Source organism: Chelmon rostratus, chromosome 23 (genome assembly GCF_017976325.1).
Source record: "Chelmon rostratus isolate fCheRos1 chromosome 23, fCheRos1.pri, whole genome shotgun sequence".
Classification (NCBI taxonomy): domain Eukaryota; kingdom Metazoa; phylum Chordata; class Actinopteri; order Chaetodontiformes; family Chaetodontidae; genus Chelmon; species Chelmon rostratus.
Genome location: NC_055680.1, coordinates 17,598,352 through 17,616,984, shown reverse-complemented (window position 1 = coordinate 17,616,984; position 18,633 = coordinate 17,598,352). Strand labels below are relative to the sequence as shown.

General features: G+C 44.5%; 2 protein-coding genes and 1 non-coding gene across 5 annotated transcripts; 2 read left to right on the top strand and 1 right to left on the bottom strand.

Moving 5' to 3' along the window:
- Positions 1 to 1,310: 1,310 nt before the first annotated feature.
- On the bottom strand, positions 1,311 to 8,399 carry LOC121626927. 3 transcript variants are annotated; one of them, XM_041965680.1, is made up of 14 exons: positions 8,376 to 8,399; positions 8,191 to 8,240; positions 5,883 to 5,953; positions 5,701 to 5,798; positions 5,451 to 5,573; positions 5,184 to 5,295; positions 4,977 to 5,040; positions 4,026 to 4,066; positions 3,452 to 3,636; positions 3,236 to 3,319; positions 2,876 to 3,132; positions 1,782 to 1,886; positions 1,629 to 1,691; positions 1,311 to 1,528 (listed from the first exon to the last, which is right to left on the bottom strand). In XM_041965680.1, the coding sequence occupies exons 3-13, from the start codon at positions 5,944 to 5,946 to the stop codon at positions 1,664 to 1,666; spliced, it is 1,161 nt and encodes a 386-aa protein (XP_041821614.1). In that variant the 5' UTR covers positions 5,947 to 5,953; positions 8,191 to 8,240; positions 8,376 to 8,399; the 3' UTR covers positions 1,311 to 1,528; positions 1,629 to 1,663. The 3 variants fall into 3 exon arrangements, with proteins under 3 accessions (XP_041821614.1, XP_041821615.1, XP_041821613.1); XM_041965681.1 differs by lacking the exon at positions 8,376 to 8,399 and having other exon boundaries at positions 8,170 to 8,347; XM_041965679.1 differs by lacking the exon at positions 8,376 to 8,399 and having other exon boundaries at positions 8,191 to 8,347.
- On the top strand, positions 7,035 to 7,106 carry trnag-ucc. Its single transcript has one exon. It is a non-coding gene; the product is annotated as a tRNA-Gly (tRNA).
- Positions 8,400 to 12,483: 4,084 nt separating the features above from the next.
- On the top strand, positions 12,484 to 17,413 carry si:ch73-14h1.2 (reelin domain-containing protein 1). Its single transcript, XM_041965738.1, has 5 exons — positions 12,484 to 12,691; positions 13,501 to 13,801; positions 13,996 to 14,156; positions 16,270 to 17,038; positions 17,377 to 17,413. Exons 1-5 carry the CDS (start codon positions 12,484 to 12,486, stop codon positions 17,411 to 17,413), a joined length of 1,476 nt encoding a protein of 491 aa, XP_041821672.1.
- The last annotated feature ends 1,220 nt before the right edge of the window (positions 17,414 to 18,633 follow it).

Here is an 18,633-nt window from a genome sequence, read left to right as displayed (position 1 = left end):
ATTACTACTGCCAGTTAGTACTAATATATGTACAAACAGTAATATTACCTGTAGAAGCCGTGGAGTACAATCGTATTAGAGGCAGTGGGACCCTATATAGTAATTAGTAGTAAGAGTAAAGTAGGATACTAGTGACAGTAGAATCACATCAAATATTGCAGTATTACTGTGTATTTTAGAAACCTAATTTGATAGGTTGCAGTGTCCAGGTTTGGCCTGCAGGGGGAGACAGAGACAGCTGTCAGGAGAAAACTGATAATATGATGAATTGAGAAGTTTGTTTTTGCAGCAGGTTTTCAGTGATGGAGGAAGTATTCATATCCTTTACTTAAGGAACAGTACTATTACTAATTACCAGTATTTCTTGAGTAAATGTACTTTATAATTATATTCCACAACTGGTTTTGAGCAACTCGACACTGTGTGTGAATTTAACAGGAACACAAATGAAGGCAAAGTCTCACTTTCTGATTTATTGTTCCAGTCAGGAAGACATTCATCTGTTCTGCAGTGACAGAGGCAGTTTATCAGTCAGCTGCAACACAAGAAGATACTGCTTATTGTAAAAAATAACACGCTTGTGTCTGTGCTGCATTCAAGTCCTATCAGAAAAAGCAGAGAACTTGGGGACATTCATGTCCTAAATGCCTTCTTCAGATAAGGGTGATTTATTAAGTTGAAATAAACAAAGTGACGTTAAAGGACAGGTCTGTTTGTTCTGTCGTTCCCGGACAGAGTTCCAGTATGAATACATACAATATAAATTTAATCTCTGTGCGTCCAACATGTCTAGCTCCATCAGAAGGGAAGAAGCAAAGCCACAGTTTCACAAAATATTAACGATCAGTCGTGTGAGTTCTAACTTAAAACTGAAGAACTCATTAGGTTTTTAAAAGTGGCGTGTTTACATTCAGTCCATTGACTCCCATTATAAAAAGTATAAAAAGCTGAAGATTTTTAAAGACACTGAAGCTGAACAGCTTCAGCTGAAACAGACTGTGATCACCTGCTGATCCTTTCTGACATAAACTCACCTGGAAACAGCACAAAGTCAATATGTTTAATGTCTGAGCTCATCAGCTTCAGTGATTTTTGTAAATATCTGCTGATTCTGAATCTGATGCAGCAACATGTTTCAAACACGTTGTGACAGGAGCAGCTAAAGACTGGGAAAGATGTGGAACGCTCCAAAAACACCTGTTTGGATCATTCCACAGGTAAACAGGCTGATTGGTAACAGGTGATAGTATCATGATTGAAAGGCTCAGTGGTTCACAGCGAGGATGGAGCGAGGGTCAACACTCTGTGAACACGTGATTGGATAAAGAAATTAACACCTGGACTCAGGAACACTTCAGGAAACTCAGTTTGAGCCCAGACTGTTCTGGAATCAGGGCTGTAAATATACATGTATATATACACACATATGTACAAGTATAAAAGTGGGAGTAGAGACCTCCAGTCACTTCCTGGTGAAGACGAGTTCTGCTTCAGTCTTGTTTTAAGTGATTCGTGTTTCTGAAAAATACTGAAAACAGAGACAGAGATGAAGTCATCTCATCATAAAAACAACAAGGGAAATCTAATTAAAAGACGAAGATGAATATTTTTGCAGTGGGGTGACTCACCTTCACGGCGGCCCCACCTTCTCTCCTCCTCTTCATCATTCGCCCTCCTCTACATCACAGGCTCTGCAGCAGAAACACACACACACACACACTTTAAAGCCCCTCGCTGGCTGACAGACAGGTGCATCCACAGACAGACGGACGTGTTCTCACACAGCTTTGAAGAAGCTCTTCTGGTTCATCATGTGCTCTCTGAAGATGTTTATGGCTTTAAACGCGTCCACCTGATCCTGATACCCCTCTATCACCTTTCTGTACCTGTCGCGCACACACACACACACACACACACACACGGTAAAAAAGACAAATTAGACAACACAAAGCGGCGGCCTAACCTCCTGCGCCGGACCACACTCCTGAATTAACACATTATATCTCACTTTTCTATCAAAGTGAAAAAAACAACTTCATTTTTTACAGGAGGTTACGTGCTGGACCATGTCTTGTGTCTGAGCAGTTGCCAGGCAACCAGCGGAGGCTCCAGGAAGTAACCGGTCCTGGCCAAGAAATAGTGTGACACGTAATCTAAAGTAAAACGGCAAATTGTCAGGACAAATTGTCTCAGCATGAGAAAAGCTGCTCTGACGTTTAGTCCAGAGAATGGGTCAAGCTGGATCCTACATTTCCCATAATGCAACTCAGTAGTGTCTGTCATATAATCATGTGTCAAACTGCTCCTTTAAAGTTACACTGTGTAAGATTTAAGACATCAAAACCTGTTTATGATCACATTCACAGTTATTGTTCTTTCCAGAAATATCCATTTGATGTGTTTAAATTTGTGATGGATTCAAAGACTGAACTAAAAGCTGGTTAAAACGAGCTCCGCCTCAACAAAAACTGCTTACACATTAATGCATTGGTTGTAACTAAGGACAACTACTCAAGTACTAATGCTACTTGGTACTTTTACTCAACTATATTAAAGAGGCACGGCTAACATACTGCACATATTACTTTAATCCAACAACATATATTACTCTGACTTGAGACATACTGCATAATGAGTAATTATATGAGTAAGTATATTTTGAAGCTAATACTATGTCCTTTCATTTCAGTAAAGTACTTCTACACTGTAGTACTGGTGGTTTTACCTCCACTAATGTACCTCTCTGCCACTTAATGAGTACTCATACTTTGAATGCAGTACTTTTACTTGTAGTGTAGTACTCTGAGAGATTGCAGTACTTCTTCCACTGCTGGGAGTGTGACTGTGGACTGTGGAGCAGCACCATAACATGTACCTTTGTGTCCAGGCCACCTCCTTCAGACCCTCCTCACTCCAGTCCTGGTAAAGGCTCCCGGGTTTAACCTCGGACCTGGACACCCCCGGGGTACCAGTCCTGCTCTCAGAGAGGAGCTGCTCCCCGACCAGGAAGCTACGGAGGCAGGCCCGGGCAGACAGAGCCACCAGCCAATAGACCGGCTCCTCCAAAACCACCGAGTGGAAAGACTGGAGGGAGAAGAGGAGCCACTGTGGAGGAGGCGAGTCCAGGAGGCTCTGGAAGAGGAGACAATTAAAATTAAATTTATCCAGCGTTCATCGGTTCTGCTCGTTAGCGTCCAAAAACCGTCTTTGTAAACGCAGCTGGTCTGTGTCTCACCTGGTTTCTGCTGCTGTAGTGGTCCAGTGTGTCCAGCAGCAGTGATCTCAGGTCATCTGGTTCCTGTAAACGACTTATCAGGGCCTGCAGGACGGATCAAGACGCTGACATCACCACCCAGTCACACCAGTTCACCTCAGACTGGGAAACAAACTCTTATCCACAGAGCAAACATCGAGTCCCTTAAATACACCACAGCGCGAAGCGAGCCCTGACCTCCAGCGTGCCGCTGACTCTGTGCAGATAGAGCGCCTCCTGCTGCATGAAGCTGGAGTAGCAGCGCTGCGTCAGGCGACCGGACCAGATCTCCTGGAGGAAGGAGGACGAGCGGAGGATCTCCTCCGCCAGCGAGTCGCTGTAGCTCCACACAGCATCGAAGAGGCTGACGCCGGGGACGATACCTGAGAGAGGAAACAAGTCTGACCACCGTCATTCCTCAAAACTCATCAGACGCAGAGGGGCCCAAAACCGGCCCATCCCCTTTCCTGTCCAGTGAAAACCACGTATCTCCAGATGTGTTGAATGTTTGTGGTAAACTGAACTGTTTAAAAAGCCTCTTGGATCAGATGAAATGCATCGTGTCAAAGGTGAAAACAGGCTGTTTTTAGAGATATAAAGTAGTTCAAATGAGCTCAACCTGAAACATCTACAGCAGTAAAATGCAGCATTAATGCAGCAGGAATATTAATCCACAAACATCAGATATGATAGAGAAACACTGACAGGAACACTTCACTGTATTGTGTCTCAATGAGCTGGTTGTCGTGCAGACCGGAAGGTTAACTCTCACCTGACTCCACTGGCTTCCTGTTCTCGGGGGAGTCTTCAGAACTGGAGATGAACAGATTACAAACAAGCTCTTAATGTTCAGCTTCACATGCGATCGCAGTGTTTTGTGCGTCTGGTGCGTGCCTCAAGGCTCAGACACACATGGTCGATCATCACGTCTTATTTTCATACATTTGCATTCTTAAGGCAGCAAAATGCAAATTTGGAGACGCTGTACGGTCGCTGCTCTCAGCGGTTCAGTCGGCGTGGTGCATCTTCGCTGTGCAGAGGATTGTGGGCCGTGAAAGCATGCAAAAGCAAAGCAAAATGCAATCAGATGCAGTAGCACATACTGGTATTTTTGGCATACTGCGTTTGACGTGCTAAATGTTAGTGTGCATGCTGGAAGGCAGCATGTGACTCCGTCTGCGCCTCCTGTGGATTCAGGGTCGAAGGAGCCCAAACAAGATGAAACCTTGCTCATTCAGTGACAGAAGAAGCTCATCTGTCAGTGCTGAAATTCTCCTGCTGCCTGCCAATGTCTAAAAATTAAAAAAAGAAAAAACATCCCATCTCCTGCCACTGCCTGTGTCCACCCACAAGACCCAGACCCAGCTTCAGTGCAGCCACAAGCTCCCGGACTGAGACTAAAGAGAGATCTGAGAGGGAACGAGAGTGTAACAGCCCAGAAACCACAGCCAGGACTGAACCCAACAGCTACACAGTCTGAAACTGGGCTGTATGAGAGTGAGCGACTGATGAGGGGAATGAGGTGCAGGTGTGGAGATGGGTGGGAAAGCTCAGGTGAGGGTGAAGGTGGGAGGGACGTAACAGCAGGGCAGGAGGGAGCGGCGGGATCCGCACCAACAGCAGGGTTAGTGATGATGAAGTACATGAGCTAGTGCTAATGCTACTTAAAGTACTTCACCTTAAAGAGGTTTTGAATACCTGAGTACTTCAGATATTAGTCTACCTGGCTCTGGTGGAGCAGATGTAGAAGCTCAGCTCTCCACAGGGGGCGCTGTACAGCTCTCCACCTGAACATAACACACACAAGTTCCTTTAAGTTCCTTTTTCTTTTAGATTTAATTAGAATTCTGCTAAAACTGCTATCATTTTCAGATTTTGTCCAATAATCTATCTATAATAACGCAGTTATTAACTGTTAATTTGTATTTACTATTTGGGTCCATTTGCATGCAAGCCCCGCCCTCTCCAGTCTTTCCCTGCCTCTGATTGGTCCAACCACTGATGCTGAAGGATGAGTCGTCACTCCAAAACCAAGATCCATTCTTCAGACAGAAAAACAATGAGACAGAGAGAATAAGGTCCTGATAGAAGCACAAGAGATACACGGTGTTTTCATCCTGCTTCAACCGTGTGAAGCTCTGCTGTTCTGTAAACTGCTTTATAAATAAAGATTTTTTTTATTATTATGTCATTCTACCTGTTGTGTCCGGTATCCACCCAGCCACACAGGAGTGTTTGTGCTTGCTAGCTGATGGACAAACTGCCTCTCCTCTGGTGTGTGAAATGACACCAGGTTCCCACCTGTCTGAGAGCACAGAGACTAACACACACACACACACACACACACACACACACACACACACACACACACATTAAACCACGCTGAAGGCAGGTCATATTTGAATCTTATGCGAGATGAATTTGGATGTGGTTTTGTGTCAGTTTACGTTAGCAGAGCTCCAGGAGCTCCACACGGGGTAGAAAGCGAAGCACCTCTGCCAGAACAGGAGCCACTGAGGGGGGCATGGAGAGGCCTGCCCCGCCCCTGCTGACACATTGTTCAGTTAAAACACTTAACATTTGACTGTCAGCGTGTTGGAGCAGGAGGCTTCATCTGACTGTTCTTTACCTGAAGATGACAGTGAGGCCGACAGGAGGAGAGCCAAGACAAGAGGAACCAACACACACACCATCGTCCACCTGTAACACACACACACACACACACAGGGATGATAGAGTGTTATACTCACATGACAATTAATAAAATACATTGCATCACACAGCTGAGCCCCGTTGCAGCTACACATCAGCAAGCCGAAACAGCTGGTGGTGGACAGGAAGCCACCTCCACCTATCACCATTCAGGGTGAGGAGGAGGGTGGAGGTGCACCTCATCAACAAACTGGACTGGTCACCACAGCAGACTGCTTCCCGAGGAGGCTCAGCTCATTCAGTGTGTGCAACAGGCTGTGCACTCTTTGCTATCTGATGTCCAACCAACAATAAACACCATTTCTACAGACCCTGCAGCCGGTGCATACACCGGATTATCAGTTATAAATACGACCGCTTCACTTCAATGACCCCAAACTGACCAATAATAAATAAAGATTAGATTAGATCAAACTTTATTGATCTCACAATGGAGAAATTCACTCATATAGAAGCTCTTCAGAACACATGGGGGGGTGCAAACAGGAAATGGAGGTGCAAATGAGAACAATAGGAAAAACAAGAACAAGGTGCAAATAAGCAACAACGGAGCAAGAAAAAATAACAGTGACCTTTTCCCTGCAGTAGTGGATCTGGATGTTTATAATCAGAGTAGAATAGAGGTTTTTGCACATAATAACTTTACATTGGATTGTACAGTCTGACAGCGGAGGAATGAATGAATGACCTGCAATTTCCCAGCTTGGGATAAATAAAGTATATCTATCTATCAGCAGCACTACAATAGGAAGAACAAGAACAATAAAGGTGCAAATAGGAACAAACGGAGCAATAAATTACAACTGTGAAAGTTTAAAGTGTCTTTTGTCTAGCAGTAGTGGATTTGGATGTTTTATAATCAGAGATTAACAGAGGTTATTGCACATAATAACTAAATAACTACACATTGGAGTTGTGCAGTCTGACAGCGGTGGGAATGGGAATGAAGAAAAAAGACCACAGACACCACAGCAGGTGCAACAAACAATATAAAGCCACATCGATGGAACAGTCTGACACTTCTTATAGAACAGTAGAATAAAATAGTGGACATCACAGAGATGTACAAGCGATGGTGGTATAGTGGTGAGCATAGCTGCCTTCCAAGCAGTTGACCTGGGTTTGATTCCCGGCCATCGCAAGCTGCTGTCTTATTGGGGAGGTCGGAAGGTTCGATTCCACCGGACTGGCAGAAAAATTTGGATGTCCATTAGCTGATGATGTGTGAAATGCAGAGAAGAATTTCGCAGTTTGGGATCAATAAAGTGAATAAAATTTAAATAAAACAATTTAAACTACTCATTGGCCACACACACATACTAAGGCAAAGGAGATACTGAGCGGGGTTTACGTACACTGCAACACACACACAACATGTCGTTTCCAGGCAACGCAGCGGTTGTTGATGTCCTCCTCTGTGCAGAGTGACGCTGCTGTGTTCACTTCAGAGGGCTGCAGACCTGCTGGGAGGTTGATCAGCAGCGTGGGACACACCACCTCAGGCATATAAAACCAGAGCAGCAGCCAGTCTCAGTGCAGACCTGCTCACCACACACAGCTCTGCACTGTGGCCTTTCTATCAGTGTGTCTGCTCTACGTTCAACAGCTCTGCTCGTTCATGCTTACAGAAAAACATGACCAGTCCAACCAGCATGTCTGTCCCAGTATGCCCAGTCCTCTCTGCCACTCTGTCCCAGTATACCCAGTCCTCTCGGCCACTCTGTCCCAGTTTAACCAGTCCTCTCGGCCACTCTGTCCCAGTATAACCAGCCTGAATGCAGTCTCATCAGGGATTACTATCATAAACAGCAGAAAGTCTTCACACCTCTCACTGAAGCTAAAAGTTCCGCAGTGACCCTGAACTCACCTGGAGGATCCCATGAGAGCATGCTAGCACTTAGCATGTTAGCTGAAGGTGATCTAAACTGAATGCAAGTTCACTTACATTCAGTTTAGATCACTTCAGCCGTTGAGATGTGGCAGAAAGCTCCAGAAGGACTCTAGTAAGTGAACCTTGATTTAAAAAACTGTTTCTAAGGTCAAGAATGAAGTTTCCAGTTGAACACTTTAATAAACAACCTGTGAAAGATTTTTACAAGCGTCTAAACACACAGGAAGGACTTTCTCCCTTCAAACTTCATCACGTTTTTACATTTGAAGTGTTTGTATAATAAATGACGTATATAACAGCTTGTAAATGTTACCTGTGCCGTGTTTCCGCTCACCTGAGCTCAGAGATCCTCTCCTGCTCACAGTCCTGTTAAACTGCTCCGAGCTGGAAAAACCAAGCAACAACAGACCAGGTGCTGGTTTACAGGTGACTTCCGCGTATTGTGGAAAGCTTCAGGTGTGGCTACATGCTGCTTCTGACAAAGCTCCAGTCGGACTGGTTTTATTCAGGTAACCCTACCTCTGTTCAATGGCGCTGCTTTTATTGCTCCAGGAAGGTGGGCGGTGTTAATGTTACCTGCGCAGGTGATTTTGAAAACGTTCAGTATGACTGACTTTCCGGAGATACCATGAAAACCAGAGTCCATCGCGAATAAACGTCATTAAAACCCGCCTGGAATCATAGAAAAAAGACGCTTCAGAACTTACCTGAGAAACATCCGGTTTTTAAGTTTTCTTCAGTATCACAGTAATCCAGTGAGGACTGTGTGTACATCCGTGGATGCGTTGCAAACAGGAACTCCTTATAACTAATTCGGCATATTTTTAATGGGAACAATTTGCCAAAATGTAACCAAATACAGGTTTCTAACACTGGGCTCAAAGGAGAGCACTGCTACCACCACAGCTGACGCGTTCACATGTTCCGTCTGTCAGAGAAGCAAAAACCTTTTCGACTTTCTCCAAAAGTCAAACACAAGCAGCACTTTCAAATCCCCAAAATTAAAGAGATCTTCCACCACTGCAAATAGGAAATACTCGAGTACAAGCACGTAGTTACTTTTGCACCACTGTGCGTAATCACACGTCATTGAATATGATTTCCAGCTGTGTTCCAGCTGTGTTATCAATCACTCAGAGCTTCATGAGCCGTTTTAACAGTTGTCAGATGTTCTTCAGTGTCCTTCTGTTTAGAGCCTCATTATGTTTTAGAAAACTAATCATCCCCAAACCCACATTTCTCCTGCAGCCCTTTGGAGGGACCTGGTCCAAGCCGGGAACCCCTGGACTAAAACTGAATATAAATTAGTTCAAACCAGCTCCACCTCCAGCAGCCACAACAACACAATGACACATGAACGCATCATTATCGATAATCTAATAACAACATTTGTAATAATATATCAGTCATCAGTCACAATAAGTACTTTTTATATTTCTACTATTGTTGTATACTTTTACTTAAGGAAAGGATCTGAATACTTCTTCCAGCACTGCAAAATAGAAATGCTTGAGTACAAGTACCTCAAAACTGTGCTTAAGTACAGTGTTTGAGTAAAAGTACTTCTTACTTTCCACCAGTGAGTACCTGTGCAGCACTAAGCTGTGTTACAGTTCATTCACGCCCCCCCCCCAGGAGAAGCTGTAACTGTTGGCAAACTAACAAACACTTAAAAATGTTCTTATATCACTAATGTGGAAAAAAATAGTAAAAAAGCTTCATGTACAGTGTGTCTGCTCGGCCAGCTGGGTCCTGACCTCAGCAGTGAAAATCAGGATTCATCAAAACACACTCGCAGTACAATTGTATTGTATGACCAATGTGTTGGAAATACACGTAAATATACTTCAAATGAAGTGAAATTAAATTACACTTTAATTAAGCTGCTAATTGTGTTTCACAAATGACTTGAAAATAAATTTATATTCATGGATACACTATTATTATGAAAGTATTTGTAATTTAGTAGACATTTTTTATATAAGTACTTTGAAATACCACTTTAAGTACTGCAGAATTCATTCATTTTTCATTTTTGATCTGTGTCAGTAAAACTGAATGACTTCTGTTTAGAAGAAAACTTTTTAAAAGTAAACTTTAAATTAAGCACAAACAGTAAAACTGTACTTGTATGGACTTTTCTGTACTTCAATTATATTTCCAATACACTGAAGTGTACTACTTTAGAGTACTACTTTGGTGTATTACTTTTGACCTGGGCTGGCTTTGAATGAAACTTGTACCCCCCCCAGCAGTGAAGGGTGTAACGAGCGAGCACTCGTCGTCCCCCCTCCTGAAACGTTTTGTCATGGAAGGAGATTAAAGTCCGAGGATGTTCTGGTTCTCACAAACAGGCTCATTCAGTAAAAACCACCGATGTGTTTAACAAAGAGACGGCAGGAGACAGAGAGGGAGAGATCGGGGGGGTGGGAGATCCTGGAGGGAGGCGGCCACAGCTGGTGTACATCCTGTTAGTGTGTGTGGCGGGGGTCCTAATCTCATAGAAATGCCCTCACTAGAAAAGAGCGTCGTCCTTCCTCCTGCAGGGTACCTGCAGGTCCTGAGCCGGTCCAGCTCCAGGTCAGGTGTTTTATCTGCAGGCTGATGCCCTGTGGCCGAGGATCAGACGGGTTTCAACAGTTAGTTAAAGCCTGCTAAAGAAACCTGAATTTGATTGGTTGAACCAGCCTGGTTGTGTGACTTCAGTCCAGCTCCAGGGGCGGATAAACACCCGCGGCAGCGTGGGGTCTCTTCCAGCCCCGCAGCATCACTTTAGCATCAGCTCACACTGAATTCAAGACGAATCAGCTCATTTGAATCTCTGTGTTGAACTGCTGGACTGTGCACCACTGTGTCTGATTTATCAACTGCTGCACACAGGCTTTCATTAAACTCCTTAACGTCGAGGATCTGCTCTGGTTTTGGTATAACAGGGTGCAGAAATGAACTGAATATAAACAGTTCATATTCTTTTATCATCTCAGGTGGATTCAGGAAAATAAAAAACGTCAACGAATGAGAACAGAAGTCTAAAGCTGAGCCGGCAGAGGCTGCATCTAAACACACTGTGGTGGTGGTTTAGGGATACGAGCTGCAAATCTACATATCCTGGTTCTACACCCCCCGCCCCTCCCTCCACATCCTGGACCCTCAGAGTCTCTAAACCTCCAAACTTCAAGATCATCCTCATACACTTCAAGCAGACTTTGAAGTCACACAGGATCACCGCTGTCTGCTGGGACTCAAACAGTCCAGAGTCTTTAAAACACTCGGCAGCACCACGACTGAGCTGGAGGACTGCGAGGAGGCGAGTCTTTACAACCTGAAGAAGAAGAAGAAGAAGAAGAAGAAGATTAGGTTGTGAGATTTTGTAGACGTCCTGAGGGTCATTGCTCAACAAGGTAAGGATGCTCATGGATAAAATTCATCCAACCATGTGTCTCTCTCTGCCCCTGCTGCACCATCCATCCATCCACCCATCCATCCATCCATCCATCCATTCATTTGTAAACTCTTCATTTAGAGGATATATTTGCTTAATGAGCAACATGTTGATAATAACGTCCTGCATAAAACTGACAAAAGCAGCAATAAGAAAAATCCCACAGACAGAAAATGAAGATGATCTCTATTTAATCAATGATTGATTAAATCATTGATTAAACACGGGACATTATTTGGATTATTTTCTTTGGGTCTCTCATGTAGATGAATGGATGAAGACACGATGTCTCCCTTATGGACCGTTTGTTGGGTCTGGATAACGTTAAATCAGTATTCTCTAACAAACATCTCTGCTTGTTTTCTCATTGTTATCTAACTTTATCTTCCCTGTTAATTAGATGTTAATGAGTTGATTAACATACCAGGTTTATTAAAGGATAGGTCCGTAGCCTGATATCTTCTTCCTCTGTGCCTTAGAGCCTCACTGTCGCTCTGGCTCACATGTTCCTTCATCACCATGAACACACACACACACACACACACACACACCGTCCTGCTGCCACAAACACTCACTACAGCACCAAATGTGGATTAATCCACTGTTGAAAATAGTCCCCAACAGATGCTCCACTTCCTCCTGTTTGTTTAATAAATGAACACTGTCGAGCTGTTTTAGGACATTATTTGCCCTTTTTTAAAAATTAAACCTATTTATGACTCAGTTTGAAGGATTTATGAACTGGCTTCAGGCAAAAAATAAATTTCTCGTTAGGTCTGATGTAAAAAAAAATAAATACTGCCAGTATATATTTCAGTCAGATTTTTTTTGCATATCACATTGCACACGAATCACATTTTTGACAGATATTGCGACTGTGATTTCAGTCCCAGTTGTAGTGAGAATAGTGAGAATAAAAATGATTGCTGGTGTCTAGAAGGACTGAGTCAAGGCTAACTGGACTTTGCTGTGGAAACTTCTGGTGGGGAGTCCCAGGTATTTAACCTGTGTGGGCTCATTATTACAGTCACTGATACCACCACCACGGGTCGCTTGTGCTCCTCACTGATAAGTGGTGTCGAATGTGATTTCATTTGGTCTTTAAAAGAGAAGTCCAGTGAACTGTCTCCACTGTGCCTGTGTGTGTGTGTGTGTGTGTGTGTGTGTGTGTGTGTGCGTGTAGAGATGCTGCCTACCCTCCACAGTTTCGGGGTGGGTATGGTCTTATTGTCCTTGGCTCCGTCCACCCTGTCGTTCTCCCGTGGTGCCAGTCACGCCTCCTGTCAAGAAATGATTCCCGGCCACATCCGCGCTCAACCCCTGGACCCGCGGCACAGCCACGTCACCCTGCGCACATCCAGCTCCACCTACCTGCCTGGCCAGTTAGTCACAGGTAGTGATTAACTATCTTTAACTCACTGATTAGCCAATTAATAACCAACTTACCTGCTAGGGCAGTTAGTCGCTTGTACTATTTTACTAATTTTAGAACTGACACCAGAGAGATGACAGGAAATGAAGGGGAAAAGAGATAGAGAATAACATAGAACTGAGATCTCTTGCTGGATCTGAATCAGGGACATTGCTGTTCATGGTCAGAGATTTAAACCCACTAACAATAGATAGTAAAAATCTGAGGCGAGCCCGACTCTTTCTCGGCTTTAAAGTAACCTGACGTCCCAGATGGGTCATTACACAGAACCATCTGTGAAGTCATCCATGGAAAGTGTCAAAATATACTTGACAGATGATTGGACGAACCATCTCTCTATTACTGTCGATCATAGGGCAACTTCAACCAATCAGATCAACGAACATCTGCATTAATCTCTTAGAAACCACCATTGTTCATGTCTGAGCAGTTTTGCCAATATCACTCCTAACCCATGCCCATAGCTGCCACGTGTTCCTTATAGGACGCTGACTGGTTCGAACCACTGTGGTTCGGCCACGAGCGCATAATTTGAAGCCTGGCAAGATGGATTCTCACGTTGCGTAATCTCGTGTGATCTTGCAAATCTAACTGGCCCAGAGGGTGTGGATTGAAGACAAACATCGTAAAAGAAGGATAGGACAGTGGCATACTGAAAACAAAAAAAGATGAATATTTGTACTTAGGTTGTATTGTGTTGTATTGTAACGACTCTGTAAAAACTCAGTGTCTCTTCTTCTGTGTCTCTGAATCCATACTTGTGTCCTAAGTAACGGTCCGAAGCTCTCGAGACTTCATGGGTTTTCTGCTCCAGGCTCGCACTGTGGAGGGTGCTAGGGGCGGGGCGGGAGTCGGGGTCAAGGCCAGGACTGGACCCGGAGCTGGAGTCAGGCCTACAAGACTGGGCCCGGTGCTGGTGGGTGGCTCCTGGACCCTCGCGCCCCCTGGCACACACACCCTGCGCTGCCTCTCAGAAGGCGACACCCTCACACACTCTGACAAACAGCTGAAGAGAAACCTCTCGTTTGTGTGGAGGGCTCCTGATGCCCCCATGGGAGACATCAGGTTCTAGTAAGTATGTGTCCACCAGTTCAGGGTTGTAAAAGACCACTAATGTAACGAGCAGTCAAATACTGGTGAAAGGACATGCAGTGAGACATCATACGGAATCCTGTTCTAATGTGAATATTTGGTTTATCATTTAGTTTTTTTGTGCATTTGGATAATTTGTATTCAGCAATGCACAAACCTCTTTATCATTCCAGCATCACAGTGGTGCAGTCTTACTTTGTATACTGGGCAGGTATTGAGTCTCCAGTGGTGTGTGATGGGAGTCGTACTCCTTGGAATGGGAGCAACATTACAGGAGTGGATGGAGGGAATTCAACTTTTGCACCGCAGGAAGATGAAGTTCCTGCTCCGCCAGGTACGCAACTGGTGCATTTCTGAATGTACATATGGAATATCCAGTGAAAAAGAATGTTTTGTACCTCTCTGTTTACCTAAAGCTCAGGAAGACGTGGTCTGAATTTCATTATTTATGATAAGCTAAAAGATGCAACTCCAGGCCCCACCCCATCATAACTATTACCTTGCTCTTCTCTCACCTTCTTGCCTCAAAGCTTCCAGAGCCAATCGAGCATCCATCAAACAAACAAACGAGACAGTCAGTCCTGGTACTACCACAGGGCTCCCGAAAACAACAAGCAGTGGAACCCAAAGCTACAGATCGCAGGAAACACCAACAAAGGTCACTCATCCAGTCCTGGAGAAGAACAGCTTTGCGATTTTGGCTTACCTTGGACTTAGCCTGACAAATCAGGCAGTTAATGAAAGGAACAGCCCTGTGACTTTAGGATATCTTCAAAATCCTACCAAAGGTAGTGAGGCTGACACCTATCCAACTTCAGGATCCCTTTCACTTGTGACTGTAGATACAGGCACTGACACAGGAACCCCTGTCACTCATAACAAAGACCTCAAGAGGCCTCTTTTCTCGTCCATCCGCTTTCCCTTCACAGCCTCTTTGTCCTCAGCAGAGGCTAGAGGGATGGAAGCTACTACCACTCTTTTGCCCAACATCACAGTGCAAAACACAACCAATCCTCCTTCCCTTGTTTCCCTCCCCTCTGTGAAGTCTGGTGAGATGGAAAGAAAAGAGGCAAAGATAAACTTCCAGGATCCAAAACCGCATAATGTTCCTGAAACAAAAGACACAACATTAAATCCTGAAACCACAGCGACCAATCACAGCTTCCACTACACAAATCTTCCAAGATCCACATCCCAGAATCCAAGAGGACCAATCCAGGACCAAACTACTTCTGTACAGTTCAAGACCCAGAGTAGTTCAGGTGAAATGGGCAGCCAGTCCCAAACTTCTTCACACAAGCCTTTTCTTCAGGTTCAAACTTCATCTAAACTTTTCCTCCAGTCTCAAACAGTAACAAGTCAGACCTTTCTCTTCTCCCAGACATCTATGCCCTTTTTCAAGTCCCAAACCTCTTCGCCAAACCTAATTCTCCGGTCTAAATCTCCTACCCTTCAGTCCTTTCTCCAGTCTAGCACAAGTTCATCCCTCAGTCAGGGCCACCCTGTATCCCTTCAGCCCCTTCTCAGCAAACTCCTGAATGTCCCATCCCACAACCAGCCAGACCGTCAGCCTGAAAATAGTCCATCAGGCCCAAAAACTAGGCACAGACACACGAGTCCACCTCACTCTCAGCTTCAAACAATTGCACCTCTGAGCAGCCTTCCTCACCCTCAACCTTCGAATAGTTTTCCCCAAGCCCAGCCTCAAACTATCCCAACTCAAACTGAGGGTCAAGATAGCTTTCCCCAGATAGACCAGTCCCAATCTGATACATCACCCCAACCATGGTCCCAACCCCATTCCCAAACAGGTGCACCACAGGCACACACGAGTGGATGGAAGAAAACTCAAGCCTCAGTAACTCTTCCCTTCACATCTAGGTTTGACCCGACCTTTACAGTGGGTGAGGGTAAAGAGGTCAAAGATCTTCAGTCTCAAGCAAAGATCAAAACCATGAGGCCCATCTTTGCCTCCATCCCCTCAGTCACTCCTTCAGTGTTTACTCACCTGTCCACACGTCATTCTTCATCCTTTTCTTCCACCCACACTTTGCCTATTTCTTCTCTCGTCCACCCTGGTTCCACCACTCCTCTTTATCGCACCAGAAGTTCGACCCCAGTACCCATGCAAACTTCTTTCACCCATGCCTCTTTCTTGTTTTCTCCATCTTCCTCCTCCATGAAGAACCAACCCAGAACAGCTCCAACCCTTTCTGCTCTCCCTTCTCCTTCCCCGATCTCCATTCCTCCTAATTTTCCCTCTGTCCAACCCTCCTCACTTTCCCCCATGCCGTCCTCTGTAACGTCTTCCACCATACCCTCCTTGAACTCCTCCGACTATCCTTCATCAGTCCCTTTATCTCCTTCTTCCACTTCTCCCTTTACCTCCTCCCAGTCTCTCACAAGTTCTACCTTTTCCTCACCCTTTTCCTCCACCATCTCTCTAGCCCTCTCCTCCTCCTCTACTGCCTCATCAGCTTCTTCCATTTCTTCTGCTTCGTCCCCCCCTTCACCTCCTCCTTCTTCCTCATCTAGCTCTACTCCCACCTCAACATTTCCTTCATTCTCAATGGGTTCTTCATCTTCCTCCAACGTGTCTTCCACTTCTTTGGTGTCCTCCCAGTCTACCACACCTCATCCAGAACCCTCTCCTGCTCCGCGTCGCTCTCTCTATCACCGCCTCATGTCCACCTCTTCTCCTGTACCTTCTCAACAACTCACCCTAGCTCAGAGGTTGCTAATCCAGAATCACATTGCATCATCTGAACCTGAGCCCAACCTCAACCTACCAACACCCAGAACAGTGGTTCACCCAAACCCTGAAGCCCACCCAAACTTTGACCCAAGCTTAAAACCAAATTTTGGCCACGAGTTAAAACCAAACCTTCCCAACACTGATACTAAACCCAAACGTCCCTCCAATCCCTCTGGAACTCCAGACAAGGGAGGGAAGTATCCAGACATTATCCCCAGACACAGTGCCTGGGAGCTGGGCATGCTTCTGGGCTGCTCAGCTGGCTTGGGCATGGTACTGGTGGTCGGGGTAAGGTACATGTACCGTCAAGCCTGTGGTAAGCAGACGGAGGTGACGCTGAACGACAGGGAGAGAGAGTATGAGAGAGGAGAGAGAGGGCTGATCCATGTCCAGGAGTGTGGAGACCTGGTCAGAGTCCGGAGAATCAGAGAGAACAGTTTCGTCCTCCTGGCGGAGTATGATATACTAGCAACACCTGGAGACTAAGATACAAGCTGCGCATATAGATAATTCTAGGTACAAATGTATCTGCTCTTAGTGTGGGTGCTCTTGGCAACATTATATTGGGCTGAAAATTACATAATGAAGTGCAGCATTCTGTTACTAAGTGAAAAATACAAATATACAAAGTTACCTTATCGATGGCAGCTACTTAGCCTCACGTGCCTTTCCAATTAGCCTCTAAGCCAAGCTATTTTACATCATTGTAAAAACACCATCATAATCTTCATTAATGAATAAAACAAGGTTGTTTTTATGTATTTTTGCCCCACTAGCTTTGAGGCTTAATGATGGCAACTTGGGTCAGTCCGTCTGTTGTTGTGGTCCAAAGCTAGATATCTTGACAGCTACAGGGCAGATTGCCTTTTGTTTAGCATCACAGTGAGATTGAAATGTCGCCTCTAGCAAATCTGTTTTTGCCTGACGAAGGATCTCAAAGGGTATTTGACAGCTTGTCATGAAGCTTGCTGTGAATGATCCTCAGAGGATGAATCACCTTTGGTGACTATGTAGGCTAACCATACATCTGGCTCCACCATCAGGCCAGACTTTATTCTTGTATAATAAAATGTAAGGGCACACTGTAGTGAATCTATTGAGGTAATTGATCTCTAAAAGATGAAATTTCTTTCAAATTTAAACTGAGTTTTTAACTAGTGCCAACATTTGGCCAAAATATAAACGCTGTGACAGAATTTTACTCTTTTAGCTGCGCCACCAGCGCTCTATATCAAAATTATAGCATGTAGTTTGTTCCACCCTCTTTTGTGTTGTGGAGTGTAACATTCATTGGCAATCATCAACAGGAGTTTTGATTTTGTTTTCCCAAGTAGTTCACTTGTGATCGAGAAAATGTACTCGGCTAAAAATGTCTTCCTCCAGAGATTTCTCCCTCTAACACGTTTGGAGAACTAAAACTACAATCTGCCTCCTCAACTAAGAAATTTACAGACTGCAGCGTTTGCTGGACACTGTTTTTAGCATGCATCAGAAAGATAGATAGAAACAGCAAACTGTATGGACATGTGATGATAGTGACACAGAGGCTGTAAGTCCTGCTCTATGACTGTATAGTCAGATAGTATATTTATATAGGATTTGCATGTGTATTTAGCATGCTGACAGGATAACTAACCAAATCCTACGTACGCACATTATGATTAGGATTTTGTCCCTGTGATGTTCATGTACACAGTGCTGCTTATCACCATTATTAGATCATTACCTCTTCATCTATTTGGCATGTCTTATTATTTGGATGCACTTATATATAATAAAACATATTTTCTGTTGTATACATTGTGTGATTCTTTATTTAGCTCTTGTAGCATGCGGTTTTATGGATGGCAGTGCCGGCTGCTTAGTCATTTCAAATCATGTGGGTCTGGTCGTGTGTTAGAAGTGGCACAAGGCCTCTAAGGTCTGTTGGCAGAGTTTTCACAGTCTTATTTTATCATTACTTCGTCCAAATGATGTGACAGAAGAGCCATCTGTCCAAAAAAGTCGGAGCTGTGAAATTAACGAACTGCCAATAATTCCCCGAGTGTTTTTCTTC

Excerpts from the sequence above, each read along its gene's own strand:
- LOC121626927 (XM_041965680.1), bottom strand. The coding sequence starts at position 5,946 with ATGGTGTGTGTGTTGGTTCCTCTTGTCTTGGCTCTCCTCCTGTCGGCC. Across the intron at positions 5,799-5,882 it reads GGCCTCACTGTCATCTTCAG|GGGCGGGGCAGGCCTCTCCA; the intron begins GTAAAGAACAGT and ends ATGTGTCAGCAG. Across the intron at positions 3,320-3,451 it reads GAGTCAGCGGCACGCTGGAG|GCCCTGATAAGTCGTTTACA; the intron begins GTCAGGGCTCGC and ends TCCGTCCTGCAG.
- si:ch73-14h1.2 (XM_041965738.1), top strand. The coding sequence starts at position 12,484 with ATGCTGCCTACCCTCCACAGTTTCGGGGTGGGTATGGTCTTATTGTCC. Across the intron at positions 13,802-13,995 it reads ATGGGAGACATCAGGTTCTA|CATCACAGTGGTGCAGTCTT; the intron begins GTAAGTATGTGT and ends TTATCATTCCAG. Across the intron at positions 14,157-16,269 it reads TGAAGTTCCTGCTCCGCCAG|CCCTCTCCTCCTCCTCTACT; the intron begins GTACGCAACTGG and ends CCATCTCTCTAG.